Here is a 20553-nt window from a genome sequence, read left to right on the forward strand (position 1 = left end):
AGGATCATGTGACTGCAGTAATGATACTAAAAATTCAGCTTTGAATTCACAGAAATAAATTCAATTTTTTAAATTATTTAAATAGAAAACAGTTATTTGAAATAGTAAAAATATACTATATATAATAAAATTATGCTGTACTTTGGATCAAATAAATGAAGGCTTGGTGAGCAGAAGAGGGTTCTTTAAAAAAACAATGAAAAGCTTACTGTTCAAAAACTTTGGACTTGTAGTGTATATTGATAATGGTCACTGTCACTCATGCCTCAAATGAAAACAAAAAATGAAGCGCTATTAACTTTTAAGTGTAAAATTAATTTCTGGGTGCCTCTTTAAATAAAAACACACAAAATACAGCATTTTAAAGCATTAATATAAACTTGTGAGGCATTATAAAAATTAAATATCCTCAGTTTTGTATATACAAATGTTTTTGTGCTTCTTGTTTAACTTACTGTCTGAATAATTGTTACATAATTGGTTGGACATTTATTGGTCAGATCTTTAAAAAGGCAGGACATACACATCATTTCTCAGAAAAGGCTGACAATGACCTTAAAACAACGCCAGAAAAGCTGATGAGGAACGAAAGCCGTTAGTCAGCCCTGTCATCATTCAACAACAAGTAAATCAATCACATACAAGACTGCAATGAGTAGCCACTGAGTCAGTTTTGGCATAAACACTTGCATCAGCCATTTAAAGGAATTCTCAGCTTCTTTCACACAGTGGACAGACATTCCGTCTATCTGCACTAGTCAGATTTGCAGTGAATGGTTCAAAACAATTCCTACCATCCATGCTTACCACAAGATCCTACCTTTTCCAACAAAAAGCAGCAAATAATTTTCATGTTGTAATAATATTCTTAAGGGATTCCTCAAGGAACTGATTTAGGTCCGTTTGAGTTTCGTATTCAAGTTGTTTCATGTATGTATTTGATGATGTGTCTAATATATGTGGGCATCCTTAGTGTTAAACTGTGAGATGTAAAAATGTGTTGCCCCTACCTATGCCCAATCTGCTGGGGCTGGTTTCACGGCTGCATTCCTGGCTTCTTGGGATCCTCGAATACTTGTCTGAGGGAGTTGTTGGGGCAGTGGCTCTAGGAATTCTGCCATACGCATGTCCCAAGAGCTTCCCTGGAGAGCTGGATCGGCTGCCGGCTGAAAAAGGAAATTATATGAGGAGTGGTATAAGTAACATAGTGACTAATCTACCCATTTCTATCGGTTCCCCTCGCTTAGTATTAAATTCACATAATTAAAAAAGTAAATAAAAAAGGCACCTTTTTATACAACACCTATTATTTTGATTATTTGATGAATTAATGTTACCAATTATGTTACATGTGAATACTTATTCAGTAAGAATGGATTAGATCAAAAGTAAGAATAAAGACATATATAATGTTACAAATTGTTTTGATTTATACATACTGTAAATGCTATTCTTCTGTACTTTCTATTCAACAAATAGAGAGAAAAATCAGACAAAAAAAAAAAAAAATCTCATGACCCTGAAAACTGGAGTAAAAGCCGCTGAAAATTCAGTTTTGCCATCACAGGAATAAATAAAATTTTAATATATATTATTATAGTAAATAGTATTTGCCCAAAAATGATTTACAGTTGAAGTCAAAAGTTTACACACACCTTGCAGAGTCTGCAGAATGTTAATTGTTTTAACAAAATAAGAGGGATCATACAAAATGCATGTATTTTTTATTTATTTAAAACTGACCTGAATAAGATTTTTCACATAAAAGACGTTTAAATATAGATCAAAAGAGAAAATAATTTTGTTTTGTTTAGTGATAGTTGTTCACAAGTCCCTTGTTTGTCCTGAACAGTTAGCTCCCACAAATTCTTTTACATTTTTGTGTATTTGAACCCTTTCTAACAATGACTGTATGATTTTTAGATCCATCTTTTTACACTAAGGAAAACTTTATTTAGTACTGCCCTACAGAAGCGACAAAAGATACTTACATTTTCCCAGAAGACAAAATAAGTTACATTTACCCTTACCTTTGATGTATTGTATTTCCTTCTGAAGTATCAGTGAGCATCCTGAACCTTCTGTAATATTTGCATATGAGTGCCTCAGTTGTCCTCAGTGTGAAAAGATGGATCTCACAATATCTTATTCAGGACAGTACTAAATGAAAATAGCATGCATTTTGTATGATCCCTCTTATTTTGGTAAAATAATTAACATTTTGCAGATTCTGCAAGGTGTATGTAAACTTTTGACCACAACTGTATTTCAGTGCAACCTATAAAACTTCATTTATTAACATGGCCTGAATGACAAGAAAAATATCTGGTTTAGGTGAATGAAATCACCACAAAGAAAAATGACATATATATATATGAAGATGAGAGCTCGGCTCTGATGAAATACATTCAAACACAGAGACAAACAAACAGAGTGAGCTTGGATCCAAGGTCTATTCGAGCTGCAGGGAAAATAGTAATCTCTACAGGCATGGTGACTTGACATAATACAAGCTACAGACACATTTGCAAACACATACAGACAGACATCAAAGCAAAAAAAAAATCAAATACTCAACTATCATAATGACTCTATTTGGACAGAAATAAAAATATTAAGCTAAAGCAGGACATGCAACATGATGGTAGTTGTGTAACTCATGCAGGGTTCATATTGAGGGTATTAACGCAGCTTTATTCCGATGAATGGGGGGGGGCTTACCACTAGTGGGGTTAGCTGATCTGGATCCTTGTGTATGGAAGCGAGGCAACGGACAGGTGAAAAGTAGCCAGTTACAAAAGACGCCTGATGACACGCATGATAACCCAGCATGCATCAGGCAAGATGTAGTTTATTCGTGCTCTAGAAACTTAAATCTACACATTTAATGCCACAAAAAGTGGCTTTTTCTATAATTGTGGAATAAACTCCATGTTCAGCAAGATGCCAAACTGGGTTGTGAAAACATTATATAAAAAGGCGACAGAGACAAAAAGGAAAATGATAGAGGTGGTAATATATATATATATATATATATATATATATATATATATATATATATATATATATATATATATATATAGGATAAATATTTAAAAATAAAATTTACTTTTAAGTTATTTAAATTAATTGCAAATGAAAATAAGAGTTTAATTATCACTATTATGATGCCATAATCAAAAAGTATGATTGGGCTTGAAATTATTTATGTCAAAAAAAATATTGTGTAGTGATATTAGAGACATGAAACAAGCATAGCTGAATATAGCTTAAAAATACAGTTTAATGCCCATTATATATAAGTATAAATGCCAGCTGAATGTTGTGACAGCAGAATAACTGATCAGAATCAAGTATTTGAGAAAGCCATGCAATAGTGTTTGTAAATTTTATTAACAAATATTAACATTGAACCATTTACACAAAATAACCCTAAAGCTTGTAGAAGTAAAGTCATGGCAGATTATAAACAATACCATGCTATGGTACTCAAAAAAAAATCTGTCCACACAGACACTTACGTTGAGACTGAGAGACCACTTTAGCTCTGCTTCGACCACGACTGTCTGTGACAGTGCTGTTGGTGTTCACCGCACTCCCAGAGCTCTGTCTTCTCGTCCGGACACGACCTGTAGGTAAAAAATAATAGAGCGTTAGATGAGGTGACAAAATGCCCGAGAAGAAGGGAGAGATTCAAAAGAGACTGACACAAAAAGAGACAGAATGAAAGGTTTTAACAACAAGGGATACTGAAGACAAAGAGATTTCCCTGATGAAAACAATCAAATTATACTGACTGAGAAGAATTACATGACATGCTCTATTGAGAAGACTGGTGTTCAAATAAATGGAACTAACAAATCATACACTACCGTTCAAAAGTTGAGTCAATAAAATTTTATTTTTGTAAAAAAATTAATACTTTTGTTCATCAAGAATGCATTAAATTGACCAAAAGTGACAGTAAAGATACTATATATATACAGCTCAAAAGTTTAAATACACCTTGCAGAATCTGCAAAAATGTTAATTATTTTACTAAAATAAGAGGGATCATACAAAATGCATGTTTTTTTTATTTAGTACCAACCTGAAAATATATTTTACATAAAAGGCGTTTACATATAGTCCACAAGAGAAAATAATAGTTGAATTTATACAAATGACCCTGATCAAAAGTTTACATATGCTTTATTCTTCATACTGTTTTGTTACCTGAATGATCCACAGCTGTGTTTTTATTTTTATTTTTAGTAATAGTTGTTCATGAGTCCCTTGTTTGTCCAGTTCAACTGCCCGCTGGTCTTCAGAAAAATCTTTCAGGTCCCACATATTCTTTGGTTTTTCAGTATTTGAACCCTTTCCAACAATGATTATATGATTTTGAGATCCATCTTTTTACACTGAGGAAACCTAAAGGACTCTATTCGGTTTACTATTCAGACAACTATTACAGAAGGTTCAAATGCCCACTGATTCTCCAGAATGATATGTATATTTTTTGCCTAAATATAATTTTTTTTTTATTTAGTACTGCACTATAAAAGATAGTTACATGTTTCCCAAAAGACAAAATAAGTTAAATTTACCCTGATCTTCAAATTCAAAAAGTTTTCATCCCCTGGCTCTTAATGCATTGTTTTCTTCTGGAGCATCAGTGAGCATCTGAACCTTCTGTAATAGTTGCATACGAGTCCCTCAGTTGTCCTCAGTGTGAAAAGATGGAACTCAAAATTATACAGTCATTGTTGGAAAGGGTTCAAATACACAAAAATGCTAAAAAAAAAAAATAATAATAATAATTTGAGGGACCTGAATTAAGTATTAAGAATCAAGTGTATGTAAACTTTTAAACTGGATCATTTTTAAAAATTCAACTATTTTCTCTTCTGGTATATGTCAACTTATATATACATACACACACACATTACCAACTCCAAACCTTTGAATGGTAATGTACCTACTGAATTCTTGTAAACTAAAACAGTAAGTTGATTTTTTGACACATTTCCTGTATGAAACTGTGCAAAACAGCAATTTTATACGCTCTCTGCTAACCTCAGATGAAAGCGTAAACTTGACCAACACCACACCTGAATATGTGGTTTCCACACTTAATTACAATAACCATTTTCAAGGCATACAAGTACAAATGACACAACAGATATGAGGGTACAAAGACCATTTTCATCTCACGGAACTACTGTTGTTATTGTCAAGAGAAGTTGGGGGGTATATCATGCAAACAGGTCATGCAGACCACTAGCATAGTCAGATCGCCAGGTGTACAGTTGATTAATCGACAAATGGGACAAAAAAAACACTGCTCGAATCCCTCCGACAGTACAGAGGGTGGACATTCACACTCTCACACACACATATACACATACATCTTACCATCTATTTTACCAGGTGCACCGTCTTTGGGGCAAAAACACAAAAACAAAAAGCAGGGGAGTGCAGGGTGGAGGAGAGGAGAGGCATAAGAGGCAGAGGTTAGAGTCAGTTAAACCCATGGAAGCGTGGAAGACAGGGATCTGCTCAGAAATGGGCCTTGCATAGAAGCACACGGGAGCTAGTGAGTGTGACTGCGGGTAAGGAAATAAAATCTCTTTGATCATTTAAAAAGAATCATGGAATTAGAAAACGGTAACAGAGAAAAGATTATACAGACAAAAGTAACAAGCAAGTTAGCAGTCAAACGTTAAGTGGTGAGTTCTAGGACCAATACTGAACATTTCTCACAAGGACCGATGCATTACAAAGCTCCAAGTTTCTCTCCAGCCCTCTGCTGAAAAGCTAACACTGAGAAAACCAAAAGATAATTAAAGTAATAAGCCACAAACAATTGTATGTTATTCTTGTAGCTTCTTGAAATTAAGGTTGAACCAGTAATGCCACATGGACTATTTTAACTGTGTTGTTACTACCTTTCTTGGCCTTGAAGGTGGTAGCTGCATTGAATTTCATTCAAAATATCCTAATTTGTGTTCCGAAGATGTACAAAGATCTTAGGGTTTTAGAACGACACAAGCATGATTAATTAATGACAGAACTTTCATTTTTGTGTGAACTTTCCCTATAATAATACTATTATTCCAGGAAGTATTTTCTAAGATACTTCAATCAGAATTTGAAGAACAATCCATTTGATTAAAATATTATTCTCATGCCTAAAATAACTAGATCAAATTTATAAAAAAAAAAAAAATAACTTTAGGGGTAATAAATCTGTGGCACACACTCGTCGTTTGTTCCTCATCACAGAGCAGCTTAATAGCATCTATGGTGCCTATCAGTTTTATTAATGGGCCGCTACAGCCATAAAAGCCACTGATTTTTATGGCTATTTTATTAAAATTCCTAATTAAGGATGAAAGAGGAGAAAAGATGGATAGAGTGTGATGGGGTCTCACCCAGGGAAGCGTAGGAGCCTGGAGGCAGAGCTGCAGCAGCGCTGAAGGGAGATGGGGAGGTTGCAGTGGACATGCGAGACTTGGCACTGGAGGCGGCGTTCACGTCTACGTCACTGCGGGAACGCTGGAGGGAACCAGGGGTTGAGGACACCCTAGATCCGATCACTTTACCTGAGGAAATGTTATACAGACATGGCAAAATGGGATGTTTGCATGTTTTCAGAGGTAAATCAATAACAATTACAATTTTAACAATATCTCAAGTGTGATTTATGACATTTTATTATTTATTATTTTATTTTATTTATTATTATTATTATTATTATTTTATTTATTATTTATTTTCTTTGTAAAAGGCAAAAGGTGGTCATACTGATTTCAAAGTTAAGGATTTATTAGTTTGAATATACATCGAACCAAAAAAATATAATAACATCTTAGTTTATAACTCAGTATACTTTATTTTTTTACAAAACATCCCATGTTTTGGTCGTGACTGCAAATTTTTACTGTAAAAGTACATTTTACACTACATTACTGTACTGACAGTAATGTTTTGGTAGCGACCACATTACAGAATTTTAACTTGCAAACTAAAACACTACTAAAACATACTAAGATACAAAAGAATTTTTGTTTGCTTCCCCCAAATATGCAGATTATGTGCTCCCTTTTGTCACTTTTTGGTAGTGGGACAGCAGTTTGCATCAATTCTGTAGAATGGCCCATATATCTGTTAAGAAGCTGTAACTATAGTGTTGCTTCACTTACTTCTTGTAACGGGGCCTCCAATGACACTCTTCACTGACAGTGGTCGACTGCAAGAATGTAGATAAAAACATTTTTAGCAACAGCACTTCAATTAGAATAGAAAAAAATGGAAATGAAATTAATTAGTAATTTTAATTAATTTAATTAGTAAGATATATTTCAATATTTTTCAGCCTTTTGACAATTTTTTTAAAATTGAAAATTCAATTTTTGACAATATTTAATTAAAACAGTAAAAATGTGGTTAAAAATAAAAGTAAAAAAAAAATCAGACATTTTTTCAGTCATTTTCACTAATTGCAAGACCAAGAGGGACTGTGAAACTAATATAATGACATGCTATTTTGGCAACTTAAAGGCCAAATAAAAACTGAATTAAAACTATACTCAGAATATAGTTATGGAATAATAACACTGCTTAATTTAACATAGGAAGCAGGTGGGAATATTCTGTAAATACTCAATATGCCACCAAGTTAGGGCTGGGCGATATGGCAAAAATGTAATCTCGATAATTTTTTCCCATATTGAACGATGACGATATATATTTCGATATAAGCTGTTGATGTTGCCAGCTTTAAAATAGTATCCCAACAATGACTAAAGCCACAAAAATTAAAGGATTCATTCAATTAAATTTTTAAGTATAGTTTATTAACAAAAGCAGATTACAGATTTGGCCTTAAAAATTAAAATAACTTACTAAAATAAAAAAAAATAAAAAATAAAAAAGTTGTGACAGAGTATGGTAAATGAGAGTAAATGTACAAAATGTGAACATAAAATTATTGTAAAAACATAATTTGTAACACATTTTTTTTTTTATTATTTATTATTATAAACACAATTGTTTATTTTCTCTATTATAGGTTGAGCTATTTAAATTAGAGGCAACCACTGCATTTTGAAACAATCTACAGTATAAATATAAAAAAATTACGACACAGCTCTTTCATAACCGTATTAAGTGCAGACAATTCAGCCATAATCAAAGTAGGCTACTCTCTCATTATTCAAAGTGCAAACAGAGACGGAATATTTCAAGCATGATACAGAGCTATAGACATACACAACCTATTATAGTCTACATGCTGATAACAGCCTAGATATGTCATTTAGCCTAATTTGCGCGCATTGCGGAGTCACTCTCTAAACAAGGGAGATTAAAATTGCTTTTGAATGCGCGTGCGTTTTTTGCTTTCGGTTTCAGTTTTAACAATCGCGCCAAACTCTCAGCTGAGCTGAGAGACACTTTTCAGATAGTCAAACCACATGGAATTCGTGCTACCTTTTTTTGTCGACAACTTCAACATCTTTGGATAATAACTCGAGGTTAGTTTCTCTTTCGTCGCTGCTTCCACTCTCTTTTTTTTGTCGTCCTGGTGTAGGGTTGCTTCGCAGTGCTGTAGAAAATGAACTTTGTACTTTGACGTGCACACGCACGCTGCACGCTGATTGGCCGCTGTCGCATATTTCTGCTGTGTGATTGGCTCTTAGATTAATCCATATCGAGCAAAAAATGTCTATAGCTTATCATCGTTATTAACATAAATTTTATCGCGATTCGATATGATATCGTTTATCGGCCCAGCCCTACACCAAGTCTTTTCTGAAATTAATAAATACACTTTTTACCGCTTCCAAATCATAAATCAAATCAAATTACAAATGTTCATTTGCTTTTAACACCTTCTTGGTCAGGCTTTTTCTTGCCATTTTTGTGATTACTTTAGTGTTTGCTGCTTTTGATAGCAGACTGTGATCATTAGAGCTGTCACTCGTCACACTGGCGCTAACGCAAGATGATCTCACTGCCTCTGAACAACAAGGAGACAATGTAACAGATGCTGCAGTCTAATATTGAAGATGAGATCACTGTTACATATCCAGAGGAGACTTCGCATGCTAGGAAGCACAGTCATCAATCTGTGCATGTGGTCCTCAGCCAGCTGGCAAATATTTTACCAATTTTATCAGGGACTCATAGGATAGCATTAGATAGTAAAAGCTACAAAGACAATGGTATTATCTAAAATCACTGAACTATATGGTTATATAATACATTTGGGGTCAGTAAAATATTTTTAAGTCTCATTTGCTGACCAAGGCTGCAAGGTTAATGTAAACTTTAGACCACAACTGTTTGAATGCATTTTAGAGTACCTTCTGTAGCTTTTGAAGGGCAGTACTAAATAAAAACTTAATATGATATTTAGGCAAAATAAAAATAATGTACACATCTTCATTCTGTTCAAAAGTGTACACTCCTTGCTCTTAATGGATAATTTTTCCTTGTGGAGCATCAGTCAGTGTTTGAACCTTCTGTAATAGTTGCATACGCGTCCCTCAGTTGTCCTTAGTGTGACAAGATTGATCTCAAAATCATACAATCATTGTTGGAAAGGGTTCAAATACACAAAAATGCTGAAAAACTAAAGAATTTGGACTATATGGAAATGTCTTTTATGTAAAATATCTTATTCAGGTCAGTACTAAATAAAAAAAGCATGCATTTTGTATGATCTCTTATTTTGGTAAACTTTTGATCTAAACTGTATATTATCAAATACTATAAAAGTTCACATTTATTTTAATTTTAAAATGTATTCTTGTGACAGCTAAGCTGAATTTTCAGTCGCCAATACTACATTTTTAGTGTCACATGATCCTTCAGAAATCATTCTAATATGCCAATTTGATCCTTAAGAAACATTTAGTATTATCATTGTTGAAAAAAGTTGTGCTACTAAATATTTTTGTTAAAAACGTAATACAGTTTTTTAGGATTATTTAATGAATAGAAAGTTCAAAAGAACTGCATTTATTTAAAGTAGAAATCTTTTGTAATGTCTTCACTGACAACATCTGATCATTCAATTTATAATAATAATTTATTTCTCTCCAAAAGCAATCCAAAATCATAAGCTAAACTTTTGAATAGTAGTGTAAAGATGCAAAAAAAAAATCAGCTTTGAAATCACAGGAATAAATTAGATTTTAAAATATATTCAAATAGAAAACAATTATTTTAAATAGTAAAAACATTTCAGAATTGTACTGCTTTGGCTGTACTTCGGATCAAATAAATGCAGGCTTGGTAAGCAGAAGCGACTTCTTTAAAAACAAGAAAAATCTATCTTATTGTTCAAAAACGTGTAGTGTACATATAGTTATATGCGAAAATATAGTCAAAACAGCAATGCAGATACAATGTTTGCTATTGTACTAACTACTAAGATGTATGGTGGCAATTGAAATGTATGCATATCTTACTTGAGGCTTTCCTGTGAGCTTGAGGAGGAGCGGTCAGACTGCGGCAGAGACACTATACTGTCAGAACTCTTCAGGTGAGACTGGAGGGCCTTCTGATAGGTCGACTCCAACGCCTGAAACAGGTGCTCTGCCTCCCGACTGTAATGGCCATGAAATCCCCAGTAACACCTATAAAACAAATGGACAAATTCTTAAACAAACCCATGGAAATGATCAAGACTGAATTTTTTTTAAATGCATCATCTAATCAATGCTTCCAAATATACAAAACAAAAAGGCAAACAGACTTACTTTCTGGCCACAGATCTGGCCTCTGAGTCAGCGTCATGGATACCCTTCTTGATGGTCTCAGTGAGAACTGCCACATGCCTGGGGTAGTAGGGAAACATGATGAATACTGTTTCTTACACTCTGCAGCACCAACAGTGAATTCACTATGTCTCCTTTGAAACTTTCTGGACCAGACACCAGACCTTTTTCACAGTTCTCCAAAGGCGGCACAGTGAGAAAGAGAGGATAAGGGGAGTCCAGACCTCCTTATAAAAGAGCTCTTTGCTATATTGCCATGGAAACGGCCGGGACGCATGGTTGCCACACATCCCTGGCTCATCAATTCAACCCGCGAAAAGAATCATCAGTTGCCCGTTCAGCCGAGCTTTGATAAGTAACACATGTTTTCACCAGTTAAATGTCACAAAAACAGGAAAGGGAGGGTGTGACAGTTTTGGCCGCAGAAGGAATAAACAAACTCGAGCACATACTAATTCCATGAGATACATGCTAAACAAAAAGCACAAAAACTGATAACTTTTCCACTCACCTCTCTAGAGTGTGTGTCTGCCACTCTTGCAATAACAGGTCTAAAAACTCATAACACCGTCTGATGAGGTGAAAGTGAACAAGTATTTGTATTAGAAGACAAAGCATTTCTAATTTATGCTGATTTGCAAACACCTCCTCAGGAAGCTCTAGTTTACCTTCGAACAGCCACAGATTTAGATGTGCAGTTGCTGGTGATGATTGGGATAAGGCGTGGGAAGTGTGTATGCTGAGAAAGATAGAAATGCAATTAGAAATCTTGGTTCTAAAATATCAAACAAATAAATAAAATATACACATGTTCAAAAGGTTTGGGGTTGGTAAGGTTTTTTTTCATATAATTTATTTAATCGTAAAGACCTTTGTTCACCTTCAGAACACAAATTAAAGGATTAGTTTACAGATAATGTACTCATCCCCTTGTCATCCAAGATGTTCATGTCTTTCTTTCTTCAGTCGTATAGAAATGATGTTTTTTGAGGAAAACATTTAAGGATTTCTTTCCATATAGTGGATATGTATGGTGCTCTGAAGTTTGAACTTCCAAAATGCAGTTTAAATGCAGCTTCAAAGGGCTCTAAAAAATCCCAGCTGAGGTAGAAGGGACTTATCTAGCGAAACAATCAGTTATTTTCTAAACAAATTGACAATTTATATACTTTTTAACCTCAAATGCTCATCTAGTCTCGTCTCTGCGATGCGCATACGTAGTCTATGTACTCCAGGTCAAAAACTCCCATCTCGTTTTTTTCCCAACTTCAAAATTGTCCTGCATCACTGTTTTACCTTTTTTTGTAAAGGGTGTTTGATCTTCTTTGTATGTTCACATTGTAAACACTGAGTCGGTACTTCTGCAGTGATGTAAGACGATTTTGAAGTTGGGGAAGAAAACGAGATAACCATTACCGTCTTTAACTGGAAAAATACGAATTTAAGCAGACTTAGACAAGACGAGCATTTGAGGTTAAAAAGAATAGAAATTGTCAATTTGTTTCGAAAATGACAGATCGTTTTGCTTGATAAGATCCTTGTACCTCGACTGGGATCGTTTAGAGCCATTTGAAGCATCACTTTAACTGGATTTTGGAAGTTCAAACTTGGGGGCACCATTAAGATCTACTATATAATGAGAAAATTCCTTTTTGTTCTGGAAGTGAAATTCTCCTCTAAGATATTTTTGATGAAATCTGAGAGCTTTCTGATCCTGCATAGACAGCAATGCAACTACCACATTCAGGACCCAGAAAGGTAGTAAGGACATTGTTAAAATAGTCCAACATTAATTTTATGACGCTACGAGAATACTTTTAGTATGCAAAGAAAATAAAAATAACAACTTTATTCAACAATTCTATTTCTTGAATATGGTAGTTGTGCTGCTGTCTATGCAGCTTTTGGATTTCATCAAAAATATCTTAAAGGAGTAGTTCACTTCCAGAATGAAAACTCACAAATAACGTACTCACTCCCTTGTCATCCAAGATGTTCATGTCTTTCTTTCTTCGGTTGTAAAGAAATTATGGTTTTTAGGAAAGCATTTCAGGATTTCTCTCCATATAATGGAGTTCTATGGTGCCTCCAGGTTTGAACTTCCACAAATGCAGTTTAAATGCAGCTTCAAAGGGCTCTAAACAATCCCAGCCGAGCAAGAAGGGTCTTATCTAGCGAAACGTTCAGTTCTTTTCTAAAAAAATAAAATAATAAAATGTACAATTTATATACTTTTTAACCTCAAACACTCGTCTTGTCTAACTCTGCATGAACTCTATGTATTCCCGTTTAAGACAGTTAGGGTATGTCGAAAAACTCCCATCTCATTTTCCCCTCCAACTTCAAAATCGTGCTACATCACTGCAGAAATACCGACCCAGTGTTTACAAAGTAAAACAGCAATTTAAGAAAATTTTTAAGTTGGAGGAGAAAATGAGATGGGAGTTTTTGGTTCATTCCCTAACTGTCATGAACCAAAATACGAGCATTTAAGGTTAAAAAGTATATAAATAGTACATTTTTTTTAAAGAAAATAACATTTTTTCAGTAGATAAGACCCTTCTTCCTTCAGCTGGGATCATTTAGAGCTCTTTGAAGCTGCTTGTAAAATGCATTTTGGAAGTTTAAACTCACAGACACCATAGAAGTCCACTATATGGAGAGAAATCCTAAAATGTTTTCTTCAAAAAACAATTTCTTTACGACTGAAGAAAGAAAGACATGAACATCTTGGATGACAAGGGGTTGAGTACATTATCTGTAAATTTTTGTTCTGGAAGTGAACAACTCCTTTAATTTATATTCTGAAGATGGACAAAAGTTAAATTACTAATACATGTGAAACCGAAAGGGGGAAAAAGTAAAATGTAAAAAAAAAAAAACTTACTCGCAAGATGAGGCGGATGGCTGCCACTCCAGATGTGGCCATAATTTTGGCACTGTTGGGCACCAAGTTGAGCAGCGTAGGCATGATGCTTTCAGCCCCGTGATCAAATTTATTCCCCAGCAGTAAAGAGAGATGCCTGAGAGACAGCAAAACCCACCAATCAACAAAACATAAACATAAGTATATGTTAACTTCAGGTCTAGATGGAAATTAATCAAATGTGTGTGACATTAAGGCATGGGAGTTGTTTAGATATCCATCAAGTGGCTGCACTTTAGCAGTAGAGCTGTCCTGCATGCTCCAGTCAGCTCGGTTCCACTTCATTAGAAACACATTAAGACCAGAATAATTAAAGACCCGCACTGAGCCAAGCTCAATCACAGAGACCCCGCACAACAGCTTCATTTGCCCCTGTAAACAGCACTTTAAAGCTGTATCCCAACAGTATTTGAGATAAAACAGGTAGTGGAGTATGATGAAACACTGCTGTTGTCTTTGATCAGTAAACATCTAAAGATGGCATCCCACAAGCTGATTCTAAACAAGTTTATTTTGCTAGTGGATGTCACACTTGAACACTATTTTAAACACACTGGAAGGAATAAGTGGTAAAAAAAGAGTGGCTTCATACCCTAATGTGATGCAGGCTTCTCGAACCACTTGGGACCGAAGATCTTTAGCAGACATCTTGAGGGCACCTTCTAAAAGCCGCAGATGTTGAAGGAAACCCTCGTGTTCGGTTGCACCAGCCAGAAGCAGCGACCGCACTTTCTTTAGCTAAAGACATGATGTAAGAATTCCTTAACTTCAAGGTTGCCTTGCTAAACACATACTTAAAGCTGGAGTGTGCATATTGTCGACTAAGGTAGCAGTGAAACAGATCAGGAATAACTTACAGCAGTGACACGGTGTTCCCAGTCTTGCTTGTCATCTGACAGAACTTCACGGATCTTATTTAAGGAGTCCTCCAACTCCTTACTGGAATATATCTGAAAACGAACAGCATATTTATTTCTTGCATTTCACATTTGATAAACAGCATGAGCATTTTAATTTAAGATGCATTACCTGCACTGCAGGTACATCTTCAAAAGCCTTGATAAAATCCTCTTCATCCACAGCTCCTGCACTGACATCTTTACCTAAGGAATCACAATTACAACATTTTCAGATTTAATATTCAGTGCCAAACTGGTGAAATGACAAATTACGATTTAGATACTAAGTAATTAGTTTTTAACAAATCTACTGAAAATTTTAGCAGATCATTTATTCAAATAATCATATATTAATATTAGTACTTATTATTATAATAACAATGGCATGTAGTCTTTTAGTATTTCTCAATTAAAGGAGTAGTTCACTTTCAGAACAACAATTTACAGATAATTTACTCACCCCCAGTCATCCAAGATGTTTATGTCTTTTTTTCTTCAGTCGTCAAGAAATTATGTTTTTTGAGATAAACATTTCTGGAAATTTCTCCATATAATGGACTTAAATGGTGCCCCGATTTTTGAATCTTCAAAATGCCGTTTAAACGCAGTTTAAATGCAGCTTCAAATGGCTGTAAACAATCCCAGCCGACGAAGAAGGGTCTTGTCTACCGAAACGTTCGGTCATTTTCTTAGAAAAATATATTGTTATATACCTTTTAAGCACTGAAACTCGTCTAGCACTAGGGCTTGTAGTGCGTGTTCCCGACTTTACGTACTCACGTCGAAAGGTCACACATGACGTACGTATGCGAAACTACAGACCCAGTGTTTACAAAGCGAACTTGAGAAGAGAGAAGTGCAACGCAATCAAATACTCTTTAGCAACAAGGTACAACATAAAGTACAACGATGTCGGACGACTTTGAAGCTGGAGGAGCACATGAGATGGAGTTTTTCACCGTTTCCTACCTTTTTGAGCCGGAATACACAGACGATGAACTCTGTCAGAGAGAGAAAACTGCGACAGCCGCGGCGGCGACACAAGCCTCGGGCAGACCGCGTTCAAAAGAGACAAGATGATGGTGCAAGTGTGGAAAATGCCAGCCATTTTCAGCGGAGCAGGAATCTCAGTGCTGTCACGACTGGACCACATCTGTTCCACTGTTACAAACAATCGGCGAGTCAGGTGATGGGACTGCTTCAAGCATTCGCTGCGTTGCAGAGCACGGTGGACGCAGTACGTAAAGTCGGGAACGCGCACTACAAGCCCTAGTGCTGGACGAGTTTCAGTGCTTAAAAGGTATGTAAAAATATATTTTTCTAAGAAAATGACTGAACGTTTCGGTAGACAAGACCCTTCTTCATTGGCTCGGATTGTTTACAGCCATTTGAAGCTGCATTTAAATGGCATTTTGAAGGTTCAAAAATCGGGGCAACATTTAAGTCCATTATATGGAGAAATTTCCAGAAATGTTTATCTCAAAAAACAATTTCTTGACGACTGAAGAAAAAAAGACATAAATATCTTAGATGACAGGGGGGTGAGTAAATTATCTGTAAATTGTTGTTCTGAAAGTGGACTACTCCTTTAAGTACACTACAAGTCAAAAGTTTTTGAACAGTAAGATTCTTAATGTTTTTTAAAAAGTCTCTTCTGCTCACCAAGCCTGCATTTATTTGATCCAAAATATGGTAAAATCAGTAAAATTGTGAAATATTTTTACTATTTAAAATAACTGCTTTCTATTTGAATTTGAAATATTTTTAAATGCAATTTATTTCTTGTGATCAAAGCTAAACTTTGAGCATCATTACTCCAGTCTTCAGTATCAGATGACAGTATTTGAAACAGCTGAGTACATTTTTTCAGGATTATTTGATGAATAGAAACATCCAAAGATCAGCATTTATCTGAAATAAAAATCCTATAGAAATTAATAATTTTATTTAGCAAGGATGCTTTAAATTGAACAAAAGTGATGATAAACACATTTATAAATGTTACAAAAGATTTCCATTTCAGATAAATGCTGTTCTTCTGAACTTTCTATTCATCAAAGAAACATTAAATAGTTAAATATTTCAAATTGTTACTGTTTTTGCTGTACTTTGATTAAATAAATACAGGCTTGGTGAACAGAAAATACTTATTTAATAAACATTAAAAACTATTTCATGCATTTTAAAATGCTGAATTTTCAGCAGCTATTACTTCAGTCTTCAGTGTCACACGACCATTCAGAAATCAGTCTAATATGCTGATATGGTGCTCAAGAAACAGTACTTACAATTAGCAAATGCATTTTTTATATTTTTAGGATTGTTTAATGAATAAAAAGTAAAAATAATAGATTTATTTATAATAGAAAAAGGTATTAATTTATTTAGAAAAAAATTACTATCTCTCTCACACACACACACACACACACGCGCGCACACGCACACACACACACGCGCACACACACACACACGCGCACACACACACACACACACACACACACACACACACGCGCGCACACACACACACACACACGCGCACACACACACGTTGGGTTTACATGTTTTATGGGGACATTCCATAGGTGTAATGGTTTTTATACTGTACAAACCGTACTTTCTATCGCCCTACACCTACCCTACACCTAAACCTAGCCCTCACAGGAGATTGTGCATACTTTTACTTCCTCAAAAAAACTCATTGTGCATGATTTATAAGCCTGTTTCCTCATGGGGACCTGAGAAATGTCCCCACAAGGTCAAAATCTACTGGTATTCCTATCCTTGTGTGGACATTTGGTCCCCACAACGTGATGAATACCAGGTACACACACACACAATCTTAAATCCATCGCACAAACCACATGAAAATCACAGTTTAATTCATCAAAGACTGTTATATAATGTAGAAATCTGCAATATGCCTCTTACCCTGCCCACAGAATCCTTATTTATCTCCACTCATTTCTCAATGTCTCTTCTGCTTTTTTTTAAGCTACAAGCTTTTCAATAGATAATCTGTCTGTGAACACTTACATTTCTCTTTGTTCATCATGTTTATGTGCAGTGTCTGTGAATGTCTATACTATAGTGTTTACTCTGATGAGTGATCTGACTTTAGTTTCTTAGTGGTATTTTGGGGCTGAGCTGCAGCAGCTGTGGTCTTACCTGGAGCCCTGGATCCAGAAGCAGAACTGGGTCGTCTCATTGAGCCCATGCTGCCCCCTCTCCTGCTGTTGGAGAAGCCCTTAGAAGAGGAAGAGGAGGAGGACCTGCCCCCATCCACAGAGTCTTCGTCATCAAAGTTCTTATCTGTAAGGGAACACAAGCAACCTTGATCAATGTTTCAAATATTTTCTCTGTACTGTCAGTCTTGGGGGTTGTCTGAATTATTCGTTTTTTGAATTAAGGAGTCACTGTATTCCCAATCGGATGTTTCTTAGGCCGTGTTTGGATGGTAACACAAATGTATTAGATGGTAACACAATTGTCAAGCTGATTTTTCTTATCTGGAAGAGTAAACGAGGAAAACCACAGGAAACACTCACTTCCTGAGCACACAAGGAAAGGATTACATTTACTTTTCCCAATATCTCTGTGGATCAACATTTCCATAATTTTAACCAACATTAACCACTAATTTGGCACTTTGATGGTCATAACATCATGCCAACCTGCATGTTTTAATTATAACAATTCCCCATTCTATGGTAAAATATGAAATGAAGACCAAGGATTTTCTTAAAGGAACACTCCACTTTTTTTGGAAATAGGTTCATTCTCCAACTCCCCCCCGAGTTAAAAAGTTGAGTTTTACCGTTTTGAAATCCATTCAGCCGTTCTCCTGTTCTGGCGATATCACTTTCAGCATAGCTTAGCATAGATCATTGAATCCTATTGCAATCGGGGGGAGTTGGAGAATGAGCCTATTTCCAAAAAAAGTGGAGTGTTCCTTTAATACTACAAATCCAAACCAAAGACTTTTTTAGCGTTCAATCATTGCAAAAACCATTCTGGAACGATATCTTAAACAAGCTATAGCTCAAAATGCATATATGAGGAAAGTCATAGAACAATCTACTGTGAGTGACTCTGGAAGTAATCAAAAATGAGCGGACGTACACAAATTCCAGCAGTCTGAGAGGAAGGGGTGGCACACCAATCTTTCTGAACAGGAAGGAGCTAAAGGATGAATCTATTCTGCTGCCTGATTTTTGCAGAGCACTAGTGCTGTCCTACAACTGAATGTCATACAGATAATTGTGAAGAATCTTACAACAAACTTATGCACATTTTTATTATATTTTTGGTCATTTCATGCCCTGATTGAAAGAGACAGTTTAGACATCAGACAGGAAAGCACGGGGTGGAGAGAAGGGAAAGGGATCGTCAAAGGACCTCGAGTCAGGAATAGAACTCGGGTCACCAGAGGCGCGTCTGCACTATACGTCAACACCCATAAGGCTATGAACTCATACAGCTTATACACATGATTAATGAGTCATTTATTCACACTGAACTTTGAAATGTTATTAAAATGCTTGATATTGTTGTAACCATTAGAATGAAAAAGTATTCTAAATTCTGTATATATGCAAAAAAAAGTCTCTTATGCTTACCAAGCCTGCATTTATTTGATCCGAAGTACAGCAAAAACAGTACAATTTTGAAATATTTTTACCATTTAAAATAACTGTTTTCCATTTGAATATATTTTAAAATGTAATTTATTTCTGTGATTTCAAATCTGAATTTTTAGCATCATTACTACAATCACATTATCCTTCAGAAATCATTATAATATTCTGATTTGCTGCTCAAACAACATTTATGATGTTGAAAACAGCCAAGTAGAATTTATTCAGGCTTCTTTGATGAAAAAAAAAGTTTCAATTCAATTCAAAGCATACTTAAAAGTATTCATTTCTATCATTTCTTTCCTTAAAATTATATTTTAGATAAATGCTGATATTTGAAAAAAATCCAAGAATCCTGAAAAAAAACCTCATCTCAACTTGTACTCAACTGTTTTAAATATTGATAATAAAAAATGTTTCTTGAACAGCAAATCAGAAGGATCATGTGACACTGAAGACTGGAGTACTGATGCTGAAAATGTAGCTTTGATCAGAGGAATAAATTACATTTTAAACTATATTAATAGAAAACAGTTATTTTAAATAGTAATAGTATTTTAAAAATGTACTGTTTTTGCTGTACTTTGGATAAAATAAATGCAGGCTTGGTTAGTAGAAGAGACTCCCCGTAGTGTATAGTATGGAATTATGTGCTAATTTAAAAAGAATATTAAAATGCACATGTTATGACATTACTAGTGTTCACATCCTTGGCTGGCAATATGTGATTGGGAATTCATGTGCACAACGATTAAATCAAATAATCATGATGAGGCGATTATGTAATAATCCTGACAAGCCTACAGAGCACACTGCAAACAATCCAGTCAAAGCAAATCAAGGCAGTCAGAGCAAGGAAGAAATATTTCAATTGATCTTTTTGTTTCAAGTAGACTAAATATCAAAATATCACCTGCAGTACTACAAATATGTTGCACTGTGACTATAAAGAGACAAAAGAAAGTCAGTTTAAGGCTACGTCTACATTAATCCGGATACATTTGAAAACAGTTTTTCATTTTAAAACACTCTCCATCCACACTAGCAAAGGTTTCTCATCCACACTGAAGTGTCGGAAAACGTTATCCTCGCCTTGCTGCGCATGTGTAAAACCTCATGAAAGCTCACTGAGATGATACAGACAGAACTGACATAAGTTTTCATGCAGTTCTGCTGGCAGGATCATTTTATTTACAAAAATATCTCATCATTCACTGACACGTCCATGTCGCACTCACTCACCATTATAGGTTTGATCTATAACGCAACTGCCCTCATGTTTTGCCGTAGGACAGCAATTGCGAGTAAACTCCCTGTCATCTTAG

At 35.1% G+C, this 20553-nt stretch overlaps 1 protein-coding gene across 1 annotated transcript in view; it reads right to left on the bottom strand.

Moving 5' to 3' along the window:
* Positions 1-20553, bottom strand: part of clasp1a (cytoplasmic linker associated protein 1a) — a 136195-nt gene that overhangs the window by 91353 nt on the left and 24289 nt on the right. Inside the window, exons 7-20 of the mRNA XM_073845836.1 lie at positions 17760-17903; positions 14725-14798; positions 14553-14645; positions 14288-14433; positions 13657-13792; positions 11438-11508; positions 11281-11340; positions 10752-10829; positions 10461-10628; positions 7188-7234; positions 6417-6587; positions 5398-5421; positions 3522-3629; positions 1011-1166 (exon numbers count right to left, since the gene is read on the bottom strand). Coding sequence (XP_073701937.1) covers positions 1011-1166; positions 3522-3629; positions 5398-5421; positions 6417-6587; positions 7188-7234; positions 10461-10628; positions 10752-10829; positions 11281-11340; positions 11438-11508; positions 13657-13792; positions 14288-14433; positions 14553-14645; positions 14725-14798; positions 17760-17903 — 1476 coding nt within the window. The remainder of the gene's footprint in view (positions 1-1010; positions 1167-3521; positions 3630-5397; positions 5422-6416; positions 6588-7187; positions 7235-10460; positions 10629-10751; positions 10830-11280; positions 11341-11437; positions 11509-13656; positions 13793-14287; positions 14434-14552; positions 14646-14724; positions 14799-17759; positions 17904-20553) is intronic.

This window comes from Garra rufa, chromosome 8 (genome assembly GCF_049309525.1).
Source record: "Garra rufa chromosome 8, GarRuf1.0, whole genome shotgun sequence".
Classification (NCBI taxonomy): Eukaryota; Metazoa; Chordata; class Actinopteri; order Cypriniformes; family Cyprinidae; genus Garra; species Garra rufa.